Here is a 17996-nt window from a genome sequence, read left to right on the forward strand (position 1 = left end):
CTAGACCTCATCTCTACAAAGACATACAGAAAGAAATTAACCAGGCCTGGGGGCCTGCACCTGTAGTCCAGCTTCTCCGGTCAGGAGTGAGGTGGGAGGTTTGTTGAGCCCAGGAGTTTGAGCTGTGCTCTTGTCACTGTACTCCAGGTTGGGTGACAGAGTAAGACCCTGTCTGTAAAGAAAAAAGAAAATTAGAAAAATTAGAGAAATTAAGGTAGCTCAAAATATAAAGTATGTGTAAATCACTAACATCTTTTGAACTCTTGATAACTTTATAAGCAGCTGTATGAGGGTTTCAAGAATTATAGCTTAACTTTTCCTAAATTTTCCTAAATTTTCTAGCCTTTGTAATGAGTTCATGATCACTACCCTATATTTAATGTATGAATCTAGAACAGATGTTTAAAGTTTATTTGTCCATCATTTCTTTTTGTTTGTTTGAGACAGAGTCACCCAGGCTGGAGTGTAGTAGCACAGCCTCAGCTCACTGAAACCTCTGCCTCCCAGGTTCAGGTGATTCTCATGCCTCAGCCTTCCAAGTAACTGGAATTACGGGCACACATCACCACTCCTGGCTAATTTTTGTGTTTTTAGTAGAGACAGGGTTTCACCGTGATGTCCAGGCTGGTCTTGAACTCCTGCCCACCTTGGCCTTCCAAAGTGCTGGGATTACAGGCGTGAGACACAGTGCCCTGCCTATCCATCATTTCTGATGACTTAAGTAACCATAGAGGTAGTCAAAGATTCTAATTTTTACCCTGGATGATTGGGAATGGAACCCAAGCAGGTTCCATTCTAGAAAAATAAAAGTCGTCTTGGAGCTGGAGGGGGCCACAGAGACCCTTCAGCTGACATCACCAATTGCTACCACAGACCACAGATATCAATGTAACACAAAGAACAGAAGCAGCTTTGAATCTAAGTGTGATGTGAAAGCCCAGCTCTAAAGTTTTGAGACTTGATACCTTTTTAACCTGGTTTGATAATTGAAGACAATACCGAGAAATATTAGAAGAAAGAAATTAGAAGATGAATGCTTTTGGTAAATAAGTCAGTACATGTGCAACTCCTTCCTTTAGATCAAGTCACTGAGAGAAGAGAGATTAAGAAAATGGCTTGGCCAGGTATGGTGGCTTACACTTGTATCCCAGCACTTCGGGAGGCCAAGACAGTAAGATCGCCTGAGCCCAGGAGTTCAGGGTCAACCTGGGCAATGTAGGGAGACCCTGTCCCTACAAAAATTAGCCAGGTGTGGTGGCATGCCCCTGTGGTTCCAGCTACTTGGGAGGCTGAGGTGGGAGGATTGCTTGAGCCTAGAAGGGTAGAGGCTGCAGTGAGCCATGATCACACCACTGCACTCCAGGCTGGGTGACAAGGTGAGACCCTGCTTACGCTTTTCATTATGCTTTTAATTAGGTTTAAGTCACAATCACTAAGAAGTCATTTTGAAAAAAATACTACTTTACACTATCATCCACCTATTTTGCCTAAAGAAATGACAGATGTTTCAGTAACGGTTTGTCATATAAATAGTCCTGGAGATTTCTATCTTCAGTTGGTAAGTATATAATGTGTTTTTAAATGAAGTTTTTAAATTTTAATTAGACGTGTATAACAAGAATGAGTGTCTACTGTTAATTTTAGTTAGAGCAAACATACCACTGTTAATCTTCCGTACATTTAAATTTCTTAGTCGTTGCAACTTCAAACAAGTTCACATGATTATCATAAATTGAAAGAACAGTGAAGGATAATTAATGTATAAATGTTTCTTGCTACCTTCTGAAATCTGGAGACTAGGAAAGCATATAGAGTTAGCAAATAGAAATATAATGATAAAGTTTTTCTAACCTGTACATCTGAAAATTTGCTGATTATTATTAGGTGTTTTCTGAATTTGAACACAAAATAGACACAGATTAAAGGCATTTTGTATTGAACTTTGGATGTGTGACTGATACATGTAGATAGTAACAATAATAGTTCATCCTTATTGATTTCTGGGTGCTTTATATGATTTCACTCATCATAAGGCCCTTAAGACTTTAAGTGAATTAACTAATTAATCTTTGCACAATCCTGTGAGAAAGACACTGTTGTCTCCATGTGAATGTGGGGACCCTAACCACAGAGATGAAGCATCTTGCAACTGTGTGAAGGCTACACAGCTCTGAAAGGGTAGAGCCAGGATTGACCTAGGCTGTGCAGCCTCAGAACCTGTCATCTCAAGCATGTCAGCACCGCATCACACCGTAGTGGCTCCTCAGATGAGTTGTGGAGTCGGCTTATCTAAGTTAGGGTTTGCATTTATTCCTTTTGTTGATTTTTTACAGTGTCTTTTATGGTAAAATATACCTAACATAATTTTATAGTTTTTAATAATTGTTCAGTATACAATTCCAGTGCCATTAAGGACATGAAGTGTTGTGCCTCCATTTCCAGAGCTTTTTATTTATCTCAAACAAAAGCCCTGTACCTATGAAACAATCACCATTTGTTCTCCCCTAGTCCCTGAGGAACTTCTGTTCTACTTTCTGTCTCTCTGAAATTGCCTATTCTAGGTACCTCCTAAGTGAAATCATATACAGTGTTTCCTTTTGGATCTGGCTTCTTTCACTTCAACTTAATGTTTTCAAGGTTCCTATTATGTAGGATGTATCAGAATTTCATTCATTTATATGGCTGCATGATATTCTATGTATGGATATACTACATTTTGTTTATCCATTGATCTGTTGATGGCCATTTGGATTGTTTCCACCTTTTGGCCTATGTGAATAATGCTGCTATGGACACTGGCATACAAGTATCCATTTGGGTCTCTGCTTTTAGTTCGTCTGGTATGTATAATATCTAGGAATGTTTGCTGGATTATATGGTAATTTTATGTTTAACTTTTTGGGGAACTGCCAAACTATTTTCCATAGCAGCTGCAGTTTTACATTCTTACCAGCAATCCACAAGGTTCCAATTTCTCCACACCCTCATGAACACTTGGTTTTTTTCTTTTTTTATTATTGTTATACTTTAAGGTCTGGGATACATGTGCAGAACATGCAGGTTTGTTACATAGGTACATATGTGCCATGGTGGTTTGCTGCACCCATCCCCGTCATCTACATTAGGTATTTCTTCTAATGCTCTCCCTCCCCTTGTCTCTACCCCACAACAGGCCCCGGTGTGTGGTGTTCCCTCCCCGTGTCCAGGTGTTCTCATTGTTTAACTCCCACTTACGACTGAACATGTGGTGTTTGGTTTTCTGTTCCTGTGTTAGCTTTGCTGAGAAGGTCCCTGCAAAGGATGTGACTTACCCTTTAAAGTCTGCATGGTATTCCATGGTGTATATGTGCCATATTTTCTTTATCCAGTCTATCATTGATGGACATTTGGGTTGGTTCCAAGTCTTTGCTATTGTGAATAGTGCTGCAATAAACATACATGTGTATGTGTCTTTTTTATTTTTATTTTTATTTTTTGAGACGGAGTCTCGCTCTGTCGCCCAGGCTGGAGTGCAGCGGCTGGATCTCGGCTCACTGCAAGCTCCGCCTCCTGGGTTCACGCCATTCTCCTGCCTCAGCCTCACGAGTAGGTGGGACTACAGGCGCCGCCACCTCGCCCAGCTAGTTTTTTTGTATTTTTTTTTTAGTAGAGACGGGGTTTCTCCGTGTTAGCCAAGATGGTCTCGATCTCCTGACCTTGTGATCCGCCCGTCTTGGCCTCCCAAAGTGCTGGGATTACAGGCTTGAGCCACCGCGCCCGGCCGTATGTGTTTTTATAGTAGAATGATTTCTAATCCTTTCGGTATATACCCAGTATTGGGATTGCTGGGTCAAATGGATTTCTGGTTCTAGATCCTTGAGGAATCGCCACACTGGTTGAACTAATTTACACTCCCACCAACAGTATAAAAGTGTTCCTGTTTCTCCACATCCTCTCCAGCATCTGTTGTTTCCTGACTTTTTAATGATCACCATTCTAACTGGTGTGAGATGGTATTTCATCGTGCTTTTGATTTGCATTTCTCTAGTGACCAGTGATGATGAGCTTTTTTTCGTATGTTTGTTGGTCGCATCAGTGTCTTCTTTTGAATAATAGCATTCTTAGTAAGTGTGAAGTGGTGTCACTTTGTGATTTTGATCTGCATTTCCCTAATGGCCGGCGATACTGAACATCTTTACATGTCCTTATTTATTGACCATTTGTGTGTCTTTGAAGAAATAGCCATTCTAGTCATTTATCCATTTATTTTTTTAAATTTTTAAAACTTGTTGTTTTTTTATTTTTTAAACACAGGGCTTCACTCTGTTGCCCAGGCTAGAATGCAGTGGCATGATCGTAAGCTCACTGCAGCCTCAATCTCCTAGGCTCAAGGGATCCTCTAGCCTCAGCCTCCCATATTGCTAGTACTACAGGCACACACCACCACACCTGGCTAATTATTATTTTGTAGACACAGGGTCTCGCTAGGTAACCCAGGCTGACCTTGAACTCCTGGGCCAGAGTGATCCTCCCACTTTGGCCTCCCAAAGTGCCGAGATTACAAGCATGATTCACCATGCCCAACCCTTTGTCCATTTTTTAAATTGGGTTGTTTATTTTGCTGCTGGATTGTAGGAGTTTTATGTATTCTAGATACTAAATTCTTATGAGATATATGACTTACAAATGCAGTTGATCCTTGAACAAGTGGTGGTGGTGGATACCAACACCTGTGCAGTCAAAAATCTGTGTGTAACTTAATTTTTTTTTTCCTTTCTTGAGACAAGGTCCAGCACTGTTGCTTAGGATGGGGTGCAGTGGCAAGATCGTAGCTAACTACAGCCTGTAACTCCTGGACTGAAGTAGTCTCCTGTCTCAGCCTCCCAAGTAGCTAGGACTACAGGCATGCACCACACCTCGAATTTTTTTTATTTTTTTTTATTTTTTTTTTAGAGACAGGGTCTTGCTATGTTGTCCAGGTTGGTTTTGAACTCCTGGTCTCAAACAGTCCTCCTGCCTCAGCCTCCCAAAGTGCTGAGATTACAGGCATGAGCCTCAACACTCAGTCTGCTTATAACTTTTGATTTCCACAAAACTTTACTAATAGCCTACTGTTGATTAGAAGCCTTAATAATATTTAAACAGCTAACATATATTTTGTATATGTATTTGATACTGTATTCTTAAAGTAAGCTAGAGAAAAGAGTTATTAAAAATCATAAAGAGAAAATATATTTACTATTCATTAACTGAATGTAGATCATTATACAAGTCTTCATGCCCATCATCTTTGTGTTGAATAGACTGAGGAAGAGCAGGAGTTGCTCTTGCTGTCTCAGGGCTGGCAGAGGTGGAAAAAATTCGCACATAATTGGAACTGTACAATTCACACCCGTGTTCCAAGACTGGCCGTATTTTCTCCCATTTTGTGGGTTGTCTTTTCACTTTCTTGATAGTGTCCTTTGTTCCACAAGTTTTTAATTTTATGAAGACCAATTTAATATTTCTTTTGTTTCTTGTGCTTTTGGTGTCATATCCAAGATGTCATTACCAAATCTGACATCATGTTTCTTCCCTGTACTTACTTCTAAGAGTTTTATAGGTTTAGATCTTTGATTCATTTTGAGTTAATTTTTGTACAAAGTATAAGGTAAGGGCCCAGCTTCATTATTTTGAATTGGATATCCAGTTTTCCCAGCACTATTCGTTGAAAAGACTGTCCTTTCGCCATTGAGTGGTATTGGCACCCTTGTTAAAAGTGAAAGTTTATTTCTGAGCTTTCTATTTTATTCCATGTGTCTGTGTGTCTGTCCTTAGGTCAGTACTGTTTTGATTACTGTAGTTGTGTTGTAACTTTTGAAATCACAACGTGTGAGTCTTCCAACTTTGTTCTTTTTCAAGATTGTTTTGGTTACTCAGTGTCTCTTAAGATTCCATGTGACTTTTAGGATGGATTTTTCTATTTCTTCAAGAAATACAGTATGATATTGAGTATGATATTATCATTTGCTAATGTATTGAAACACAACTGATTTTTACATGTTAATTTTGTGTCCAGCAGCTTTGCTGAATTAATTTGTTCTGACAAGTGAGAGAGAGGGTGTGTGTGTATGTAATTTGGGGTCATTTTCTCATGTATAAGATCGTGTCATCTATGAACAGAGAATGTCATGGGGATTTTAATAGGGATTACATTGAATTGTAAATCATTTTGGATAGCATGGACATCTTAACAATTTTAACTCTTCTTATCCATGAACACTGGATTTTTATCATTTATTTAGATTTTATTTAATATCTTTCAAAGTTTTGTGTGGCTTTCAGCATATCGATTTTTGGCCTCTTTGGTCAAGTTTATTCCTAATTCTTCTTTTAGATGCTGTTGTAAGTGGAACTGCTTTTTAAATTTCCTCTTCAATTTGCTCATTTGCTAATGTATTAAAACAACTGATTTTTACATGTGAATTTTGTGTCTGGCAACTGCGGAATTAATTTGGTAGCCCTAACGGGGTGTGTGTGTGTGTGTGTGTGTGTGTGTGTGTGTGTGTGTGTGTGTGTAATTTGGGGGAGGTTTCTTACATAGAAGATCATGTCATCCATGAACAGATATTTATACTTTTTCCTTTCAGGATGCCTTTTGTCTTTTTCTTACCTAATGCCTCTGGCTAAGATTTCCGATATCATGTTGAATACAAGATGAAAAAGCAGGCTTCCTCGTTTTATTCCTGTCTTAGGGGAAAAGCATTTGTCTTTGACCATTGAGTTTGGTATTATCTGTGGGTTTTTCCCAAATGACCTTTACTATGTGAAGTAAGTTTCCTTCTGTCTCTTGTTTATTGAGTGTTTTTATCATGAAAGGGTCTTCAATTTTTCAGATTCTTTTTTGCAACAATTGAGATGATCATGTTTCGGTCTTTCCTCCTTCATCCTGTCAATGTGGTATATTACGTTGATTTTGGATTTTGTTTTATTTTCTTGTTTGTTTGTTTTGAGACAGGGTCTCCCTCAGTTGCCCAGGCTGGAATGCTGTGGTATGATCTCAGCTCACAGCAACCTTTGCCTCCTGGACTCAAGCAGTCCTCCCGCCTCAGCCCTCTGAGTTGCTGAGACCAAAGGCGCACACCACCACACCAGGCTAATTTTTAAAATTTTTTTGTTTTGTATATTTGAGATCTCACTATGTCACAGGCTGGTCTCAAACTCCTGAGCTGAAGTGATCCTTTCACATCAGCCACCCAAAGTGCTGGGAGTATAGGCATGGGCCTGCTGCGTTGATTTTCATATGTCATTATCCTTGTGTTTTAGAAATAAATCCCACTAGATAAAGATGTATAATCTTTTTATCACAAATTTGTTTAACATCATTGTTGCTTTGGCATCCATTTTTAGGCCTAACATAAGTTGTTTGAAACCGAGTCATACCACCTCACCTTTGGCTTACTTAAAACTTTCCCTCCCCATGTGGCTGTTTGCAGTGTGGGTCACTTGTTCTACATCTCACTGACCCAGCATACCCCATAGCTGCTTACCACAATAAAACCAGAGTCAACACCAGAGTCATGCAAATAATTTCCCCCCTTTATGCATATTTTCTTTAAATTAGCCAATTCACAACCCCTGCTGGAAAGCCTTAAGAGATAATGCCTGTGGACCTTAATAAAAACAGAATTCCATAGATTCACTCTTACCTGTGATTAGCAAAATGCTTCTTTTATTTCATGTGTTTTGTTTTGCTGTCTCTGTGTCTCACCTGACTGACATACACGTACCTAACTTTCCTCCCACTGTCTTAGAGAGTGGCTCTCTTGGTAGGAATAAACCAGACACAGGTCAGACAAGAACCACGAGGGCATCTGCTAGTATAAACAGGTTTCCTGTGAGATGTACACTTGGTCACAGGTCAGGCAACAAGGCATTGGCCCATTCACCAAGGTAAAGAAGTATCCTCTTTGGATTTACTGTAAACATCAGTGACCACCTCCTCTAGAACCTTGTCAGGGCAGGGTAGAGTTCATGGCCACTCTCCAGAGAGAGACCCGAAGACCAAGTTAGAAGAAAACAAAATCTCTTAATATGCTGAATTTGGTTTATTAGTATTTTGTTGAGGATATTTGCATCCGTATTGACAAGGGATATTGATCTGTAATTTTCTTATAGTGTCTTAATATGGCTTGGTTATCAGGGTAATGCGGCCTCTTAGAGTTAGTATTCCTCCATCTTTTAGTTTTTTGGAAGAATTTGAGATGGAATGGTGTTAATTCTTCCGTAAATGTTTGGTAGAATTCAGCAGTGAAACTTATCTGGTCCAGGGCTTTTCATGTGTAGGAGGTTTTTGAATCCTTTTTGAACCTCTTTACTAATTATAAGTCTACTCGGATTTTCTAATTCATGAGTCAGTCTTGGAAGGTTGTGTGTTTCTAGGAGTCTGTCCATTTCATGTAGATTATCCAGTTTGTTGGCATACAATTGTTTACAATAATCTCTCATAATTTTTTACTTCTTGGCTGGACGTGGTGGCTCACACCTGTAATCCCAGTACGTTTGAAGGCCAAGCTGGGTGGATCATTTGAGGTCAGTAGTTTGAGACCAGCCTGGTCAACATGTCGAAACCCTGTCTCTACTAAAAATACAAAAATTAGTCAGGTGTGGTAGTAGGCACCTGTAGTCCCAGCTACTTGGGAGGCCGAGGCAGGAGAATCGCTTGAACCCGGGAGGTGGAAGTTGCAGTGAGATGAGATTGTGCCACTGCACTCCAGCCTGGGTGACAGCAAGACTTCATCTCAAAAAAATAATAATAATTTTTTTTCCTTAAAATTGATAGTACTGTCTCCACTTTTATTTCTCATTTTATTAACTTGAGACTTCTCTTTTCTAGTTATTCTAGCTACAGATTTGTCAGTTTTGCTGATCTTTTCAAATAATCGACTTTTGGCTTTATTGATGTTGTTTCTTTATCCTGTCTTATTTATTTTTGCTCTAATCTTTATTATTTCTTATGCTACTTTTGGGTAATTTTCTCTTTTTCCATTGTCTTATGGTATATAGTTAGGTTGTTAATTTGCAATATTTTAAAATTGTGTGTGTAGCTGTAAGTTTCCCTGTTAGCACTGTTTTATTGCATCTCATGAGTTTGGTATGTTGTGTTTTCATTTTCATTTGTCTTGAAGCATTTATTCTTTGACCTGTTGGTAGTTTGTGGTGTTTAATTTGTACATGTTTGAATTTGGCAGTTTTTTGTTTTTGATTTCCAGTTTCCTTTCATTGTCATAGAGACAAATACATTTTATGATTTCAATTTTTTGAAATTTATTAAGACTTTTTTGTGGCCTAACATATGGTCTATTCTGAGAATGTTCTAAGTGGCCTTGTATGAAAAAAAAAAGGTATATTTCACTGTTGGCTAGAGTGTTTTGTGTATGTCTGTTAGGATCTGTTAGTTTACGGTGTTGATCAAGTCTTCTGTTTCCTTATTGATACTCTGTCTGGATGTTTTATCCAATGTTGAAAGTGGAATATTAAAGTCTTCTATTATTACTATTGGACTATTTTTTCCTTCAGTTCTGTCAATGTTTGCTTCATATATTTGGGTCTTCGATGTGTACTGCATAATAGCTTATAATTGTTATATCTTACTGGTGAATTGGCCTTTTTGTCAATTTATAATGTCCTTTCTCTCTTGTAAGAATTTTTTATTTAAAGTCTGTTTTGCCTGATACCAGTAAAGCCATCTCAGATCTCTCTTGATTACTATTTGCATGGAGTATTTTCTTCCATCCTTTGACTTTCAACCTGTGTATGGCATAAGGTATAAAGTGTGTCTCTCGTGAACAGCATGTAGTTGGATCATGTTTTTTTTTTTTTATTTCATTCTGCCAATCTTTGTCTTTTAATTGGAGAGTTTAATCAATTTACATTTAAAGTAATTATTGATGAGGAAAGACTTCTGCCATTTGCTGTTTTCTGTATCTTATCACTCTTTTATTCCTCTTTCCCCCATTAGAGCCCTCTTTTGTGTTTAGTTGCTTTTTTCTTTTTAGTATGATGTATTTTTTAAAATCTCGTTTGTAGTTGTGTTAAAAAAACATAAAATTTATTATCGTAACCATTTTTTAGTGTAACTTCAGTAGTGTTAACCATATTCATATTACCATGCAATAGATTTCTAGAGCACTTCCATCTTGCAAACTAAAGCTATACTCATTGAACAACAACATATTTCTTCCTGCTTCCAACCTCTGGCCAGCACAATATTACTTCTGCGTTTTTATGAATTTTACTGTGTTAGATACCTTGTATAAGTGGACTCAGGCAGCATTTGTTTTTCTGTGACTGGCTTATTTTACTTATAATAATGTCCTAAAGATTCATCCATGTTGGCCAGGCGCAGTGGCTCAAGCCTGTAATCCCAGCACTTTGGGAGGCCGAGACGGGCGGATCACGAGGTCAGGAGATCGAGACTATCCTGGCTAACCCGGTGAAACCCCGTCTCTACTAAAAAATATAAAAAACTAGCCGGGAGAGGTGGCGGGCGCCTGTAGTCCCAGCTACTCGGGAGGCTGAGGCAGGAGAATGGCGTAAACCCGGGAGGCGGAGCTTGCAGTGAGCTGAGATCCGGCCACTGCACTCCCGCCTGGGCGACAAAGTGAGACTCCGTCTCAAAAAAAAAAAAAAAAGATTCATCCGTGTTATAAGCATTGATAGAATTTCCTGTTTTAAGGCTGCATAATACTTTTTTTATATATATACTACATGTTAAAAATCCCTTCATTTGTCAGTGAACATTTGGATTGTCTGCTGTAATGAACATAGATATTGCAAATGTTATAGTATTAGGTTTTGCTTCCCTTCTTGTTTCCTTTTTGTGTTTATCTTGTAGACTATTTTTTATCGTTAACATGGAGATTACATATAACATCCTAAAGTTATAACAATCCAATGTGAGTTAATACGAACATAATTTTAACTTCACGAAAAACTGTACTTCTCTGCAGCTGTTTTTCCAGTATTTTTGATGTCACAAATTAATCTCTATACTCTGTGTGCTCAATAACATAGATTTGTAATTTATACATTTGTCTTTTAAATCCTGTAGAAAATAAAGTAGAATTATAAACCAAAATTGCAATAATACTGACTTTCCCATTTACCCATGTATTTACCTTAACCAGAGATCTTAATATCCTCATGTGACTTTGAGGTACTGTCTAGTGTCCTCTCATTGCAACCTGAAGGACTTCCATTACCGTTTCTTACAGGGCAGGTCTAGTGGTAATAGAGTCCCTCAGCCCTTGTTTATCTGGGACTGTCTTAATTTTTCTCATATTTTTGAAGGCTAGTTTTGCCAAATGTATAATTTTCAGTTGACAGGTTGTTTTTTTCTTTAGTACATCATATATCTCTCTCTCTTCCCATTTCCTTCTGGCTGGCTTCCAAGATTTCTTTTTTTTTTTTTTTTTTTGAGACGGAGTCTTGCTCTGTGCCCCAGGCTGGAGTGCAGTGGCGCGATCTCGGCTCACTGCAAGCTCCGCCTCCCGGGTTCACGCCATTCTCCTGCCTCAGCCTCCCAAGTAGCTGGGACTACAGGCGCCCGCCACCTTGCCCGGCTAATTTTTTGTATTTTTTAGTAGAGACGGGGTTTCACCGTGTTAGCCAGGATGGTCTCGATCTCCTGACTTCATGATCCGCCCGTCTCGGCCTCCCAAAGTCCAAGATTTCTTTTTTGTCTTTTTTTTTTTTTTTTTTTGAGACAGAGTCTTGCTGTCTTGCCCAGACTGGAGGCACTAGCACGATCTCTGCTCACTGCAGTCTCTGCCTCCTGGGTTCAATTGATTCTCCTGCCCCAGCCTCCCTAGTAGCTGGGATTACAGGTGCGTGCCACCATGCCTGGCTAATTTTTATATTTTTAGTATAGACAGGGTTTCACCATGTTAGCCAGGCTGGTCTAGAACTCCTGACCTCAGATGATCTGCCTGCCTTGGCCTCCCAAAGTGCTGAGATTATAGGCATAAGCCACTGCACCTGGCCTTTTTTTTTTTTGGAGATGGAGTTTTGCTCTGTCACCCAGGCTAGAGTACAGTGGTGTGATCTTGGCTCACTGCAACCTCTGCCTCCCAGGTTCAAGCAATTCTCATGTGTAAGCCTCCTGAGTAGCTGGGACTACAGGTGCCCACCACCATGCCCGGTTAATTTTTGTATTTTCAGTGGAGATAGGGTTTGGCTATGTTGGCCAAGCTGATCTCAAGCTCCTGACCTCAAGTGATCGCCCACCTCGGCCTCCCAAAGTGCTGGGATTACAATCATGAGCCCCCGCTCCCGGCCTGGCCTCCAAGATTTCTAATATGAGAGATTGACTTACAATCTTCTTGAGTCTCTTTGTATAAGACATGTTGCATCTCTTTTGCTGCGTTCCAGATTTTCTTTTTGGCTTTGCCTTTTTAGAGTTTGATTATGTGTCTTGGTGTATGACTCTTTGGGTTTATCCTATTTGGAGTCTCATAGTGTCTTAGTTCCCTGGAGCTGCTATAACAAATTACTATTAATTGGGTAGCTTAAACAACAGAATTTATTGTCAACAGTTTTGGAGTCTAGAAGTATGAGATCAGTTTGTCAGAAGAGTTGATTTCTTTTGAGGGGTGTGAGGGAAAATCCGTTTCATCTCTGTGCTTCAGATTTTGGTGGTTTGCTGGCAATCTTTTGTGCACCTTGGCCTTTGCTGTATCACCCTGATCTCTCCCTTCATCTTCACGTGGAGTTCTTCTTGTATATTTGTCTCTGTACCCGAATTTTGCCATTTTTATAAAGATATTAATCATATTGAATTGGGGCCTATCTTAATGACCTCATTTTAACATGATTATAAGGACCCTATATCCAAATAAGGTCATATTTGAGACACTGGAGCTTATAGCTCTCTGGCATATCTTTGAGGGAAGATACAAATCAACTCCTAACATTAGACTTCTTGGGTTGGTAGATTCATGTCTTTCTTTAAATTGGGGACATTTAATGCCATTTTAAAAAATAATTTTTTGCCTGTTTGTCTCTCTCTTCCTTCTGTGACTTCCATAATGTCTGTGTTGGTTCACTTGAGTCCCTTAGGCTTTGTTCACTTCTCTCCATTCTTTTTCCTTCTGCTTCTCAGACTCGATATGTAAATTTTCCTGTCTTCAAGTTCACTGATTATTTTTCTTCTTTTCACTCAATGCTGCTTTTGAACCCCTCTACTGAATTTTTTCTCCTTAGTTATTATACTTTTGAGCTCCAGAATTTCCTTTTTATAATTTGTATCACTTGTTGATATTCTCATTTTATTCATATATCATTTCCCCAAATTTCTTTAGTTCTTTGTTTTCCCTTAGCCCTTTTAACATATTTAAGACAGTTGAGTAGTTTTGATTCGCCTTTTTTTTTTTCTGGTTGCACATGTCTGCATCTTCTTTATTAAAAGATATTTCAGAAAATATTGAAGCAGCTTCCTTGTCATCTCGTGCCAAGAAAGTTAAGGACATGGACACACATGTGGAGTTTAGGAGTGGAGGTTTAATATGCAGAAGAAAAAGAAGGGAGAACAGCTCTGTCTCTAGTGAGAGAGAGAGGGGCTTCTGAAAGGGAAAGACTGGCTGTCGGTGGATGTGCCGGATTTTATAGGCAGGTTTAAGGAGGTCATGTCTGATTACATAGGGCCCACAGATTGGTTCAGTCAGGTTTGATGTTTACCTAGCATGCCAGAAAGACTGGCCACCCTACCCTAATGTTATAATGCAAATGGACTTACCACTCGACTGGCACCATCTTGCGTGCTCCTTACTGTACATGTGGCTGACAAGGAGAGAAGGGAGGATGGAGCCACCATTTTAAACAGGTTTGGCACAACTGCTGGTATCTGTGTCTGCAGCTCAATTTTACAGGCTGCTGTTTCTTAGAAAATGATTTGGGGGCTGCTTTTCACTAAACAGGAAAACCTTGCTGAGGACTCCTTCCTGTATTCTCACTATCTGCCTAAGCAATTTCTTTTTTGTTGTTGTTGTTTTTGTTTTTGTTTTTGTTTTGAGATGGAGTCTTGCTGTGTCACCCTGGCTGAGTGCAGTGGCACGATCTTGGCTCACTGCAACCTTCACCTCCCAGGTTCAAGCAATTCTCCTGCCTCAGCCTCCCGAGTAGCTGGGATTACATGCGTGCACCACCACACCTGACTCATGTTGTATTTTTAGTAGAGATGGGGTTTCGCCATGTTGGCCAGGCTGGTCTCAAACTTCTGACCTCAGGTGATCCACCCGCCTGGGCCTCCCAAAGTGCTGGGATTTTAGGCATCAGCTACTGCACCTAGCCTCAGTAATTTCTTTTTAACTCCTATATCAATATGAAATGAAACCTAAAGGATCATGAATGTAAAATGAAGTGACAGAGGTCCCTGATGCAGTGACACAGAAACTCCTGATATCAGTCAGTACCTGCAAGTCCTATTCAGTCCCCTTTCAGGATTACTGCTTACTTCTGGTTTTCAGTGAGGTCAGGAATTCTTGACACTTTGTGTCTTATCTTTACAGTTAGTTTCATGCTTTCATATGTTTTCATGTTAATGTCCTTTCATTTCAACTTTAAGAACTTATAGAATTTCTTGTAAGGCAGGTATAGTGGTGATGAACTCCCATAGCTCTTGTTTGGGATTAAAAGAGTTGTGCTCTTTTTAAAAAAAAAAAACAAACAGAAAACAAAAAAATGGAGTCTGGCTCTGTCGCCCACTCTGGAGTGCAGTGGCATGATCTCAGCTCACTGCAACCTCCACCTCCCAGGTTCAAGCAATTCTCCTGCCTCAGCCTCCCAAGTAGCTGGGATTATAGGTATCTGCCACCATGCCAGGGTAATTTTTGTATTTTTAATAAAGACGGAGTCTTACCATGTTGCTGGTCTTGAACTCCTGACCTCGTGATCTGCCCACCTCGGCCTCCCAAAGTGCTGGGATTACAGGTGTGAGCCACCACGCCCGGCCAAGGGAGTTGTTTTAAAAGCTGTAGTAGTTAATTTGTTTTGGTACTTTTCCAAACTGTTTCAAAGACCGTTGTTCCTTGTCATGTGTGATCACTGAAGTCCATTGTTTCTTTGGCTTGTGTTCAGCTAATGATTGACAGAGTTTCTTGAATGTCAGGAGCTGAAACAAACAAGAGACAGAGAAAGAGGAAGGTGCCTCTTTCCTAGACTTTGCAGACTAGCTCTTTGGTGGGCATTTCTTCGCCATTTAGATAGGCTGAGCCTAGGAGTCAGCCTGAGGTCAAAGTTAAAGTCTTTTCATTTCTTTTCTGGGCATGCATCTTGTCAGGGCAGACATGTGGCTTTGTAAACTCTACCATATATATGACTGCTTTTGAATGTCCTAATTTTGTAAAGATTCTCACCCCAGATTCTCCTCCTGGTCTTAGATGGTCTATTGTATGTTTCTATTAATAAACTCCCCTTCCAAGCAGCTGCACTTATGCTCCCCTTTGCCAGTTTTACAAGTGGTCCCTACAATTCTTCCTGCCTGTGTTCTAAGTTATGTGAAGCAGAAACTAACTGTTTGCATCAGTCATGTAGGTATCTCCCAGACTTAGGATACATATACCCAGTAATTTGCATATAAGTTCTGGTCTGTTCCTTCTGATTCAAGGGAGGGAACTGAGAACTAGATTGCCACTGCTTAAGACCAGGACCATTGTCATTCTGGGAAGAGGGTAGGGTGAGGGCGAGTAAAAATACCACAAAACTTTCCTGCCGTTTAGAAAATTGCTTTTACTTCATTAGGCTTCTTGGTTACTATAAATTTGGATTGCTTTCTAGAGATCTGATCTAATAAAGTTGGTTAAGACACTTTCTCATTTTTTCAATGTTTCTGTATTGGAACAAGAACTTAAAGCTTCCTAATCTGCTATTTTGTTGGCGTCATTCCTCTGCTGAATTTTTAAGTGTTCACCCTGGCGTACCTGTTACTGGAAGAATTTGTATAATAGCTACTTAGAAATGAAAGTTAAAAGAAAAGTAGTTTTAAAGTAATTTAAATGAAATAAGATAGGGATTCAGAAAATTTTCACTTTCATCATTATACTCACAAGAAAAAATTCATTTTTTCCATTGAAATGGATTTCAGAATATTTTTACATTAATAATTGGTATTCGAAGAAATAAATTTATAATCCTTGATTTTTTTGGTAGTATAGGAAACTTTAGAAACTTTTTTTTGATTATACCAGATAGCACCATTTAATAAGAGAAAAGTCTGTATTACTAAAGAATGCAATCATTCCACAAACCCTACTGAATTATTGTTGATTTAAGGAAGGATTATCAATTCACATTAAGATGGATGGTTGATAATAAACTGGATATTCATATAATGCCAAAGTAGCTCCACATAAATTCTTAAGACTTGGTTATTACAAGGGCGTAAACAGAACTACACATCGAGAGGGGTCAAGATCATCACTGCAATCAGTAAATGAATTTTAGCATATTAGTAGTCATTAAGTATTAGGCCTTGATGTGTTGCAACCTGAGTGAGAAAAAGCCACCTATGACACAGTCTAGCCAAAAAGATTTGCCTTGGATCCATCAAACCCTTAGTAGTAACTTTCAGCCTTTTGAAAATTCAGCAGATAGACCTTACTCCATGGAGGAATAAGCTAAATAGCAGCATGAGGATATAACCACATAAATCCGTAAGGTATGGGGCATTCTGCAGAAAAATTAGCTGACTGTCTTCAACAAGACATGTTCATTAAAAGTAGAGGACTGTGCTAGATTATAAAAGAGTTATGGAGATAACAGTCAGAAGCAGTATATAATCTTAGTTTGTAATGGGTCTGGATCAGTTAAGGAAAACTAAATGTGACCTAGAAATACTAGTTACTGAAACAGAAAAAGTGAGAAATGATAGAAAAATGTAAGTGATTGTGTATGTGGTAAAGTCTAGTTTTGGTAAAAACAAATATACAGGGAGTGTGTGTGTGTATGTATAGAAAAATGTCTTGAAGAATATATACACTAAGTTATCTGGCAGAATGTGACTTTATTTTTATGTCTGTACTAATTTTCTATACTGGTTCTGCAATACAATTTTGTAAAATAAATTACATAACACAATTGATAGATTTACATTCAATTCAAGTTTTAATGTTTTATAATTTCAATGACAGTGCTTGTAATTCATTCAACACTTAACATTTTAAGTTTCTGTGAAATGACAGTGCTTTATCCCTTTATTTGCTAGATAGAGGGCCTGGATTTTTTATTTCTGTTAAAGACAATCGAGGAATTCTATAAAAATGAAGCTGGAGAAAATCTGGAAATCCTCTGTCCAGTTCAAGATCAAGTCTGTGTAGCTAAATTCGAAGATGGAATTTGGTACCGAGCAAAAGTTATCGGTAGGAGAATGCATGCTGTTTCTACAGGGAAATGTTATACTTCAAAACTAATATCATTTGAGTTGGTACCAGTTCAATCTTGGAAGTAATATTATTTGATCTTACCATTTGCTCTGTCATCTCTCTTTAAAAAGCTAGTGATAATGTTGAAAGGTGAATTTATCTCCTGAGATTTTGTTTGACTTGACTTGACTAGAACTTAACCATTGGGAATCTTGCTGGAAAAGTAGTATAGATAGAACAAAGCGACAGAAATTAATTATTCAAAAACCGGTGAACTCTAGCTTCATGTTGACTGTTTGTCTGTCCCATGCTATTTTGATTGTCAAGGTACAAATTAAAGGTAAGTCCTTTGTGTCCTTTCTGCTTCCCTTCAATTTTAATATATTCTTCTTTCCTGGGAATTATTGACCGAACTACTAGTTTTCTTGGTGTATTTTTTCTCCTTTTTATACATCCTCCTTAAGTAATTGATTCAACTTATGAAATAATGGGAAGAATAAAAAGTGGGATTGAAGACAGAAGATTTATGAAAATGGAGGTATTAGCAACAAAAATAGTAAAGTTAATTATTCCCCTGCATTGACTAAGACAGAACATTACAGACTAAGCTTTTGTGGGTTA

At 38.7% G+C, this 17996-nt stretch overlaps 1 protein-coding gene across 1 annotated transcript in view; it reads left to right on the top strand.

Annotated features, from left to right (window-relative positions):
* Positions 1 to 17996, top strand: part of RNF17 (ring finger protein 17) — a 112753-nt gene that overhangs the window by 43185 nt on the left and 51572 nt on the right. Inside the window, exons 16-17 of the mRNA XM_015120755.3 lie at positions 1417 to 1558; positions 17219 to 17372. Of these exons, the coding sequence (XP_014976241.2) occupies positions 1417 to 1558; positions 17219 to 17372 (296 nt within the window). The remainder of the gene's footprint in view (positions 1 to 1416; positions 1559 to 17218; positions 17373 to 17996) is intronic.

Source organism: Macaca mulatta, chromosome 17, assembly GCF_049350105.2.
Source record: "Macaca mulatta isolate MMU2019108-1 chromosome 17, T2T-MMU8v2.0, whole genome shotgun sequence".
NCBI lineage: Eukaryota > Metazoa > Chordata > Mammalia > Primates > Cercopithecidae > Macaca > Macaca mulatta.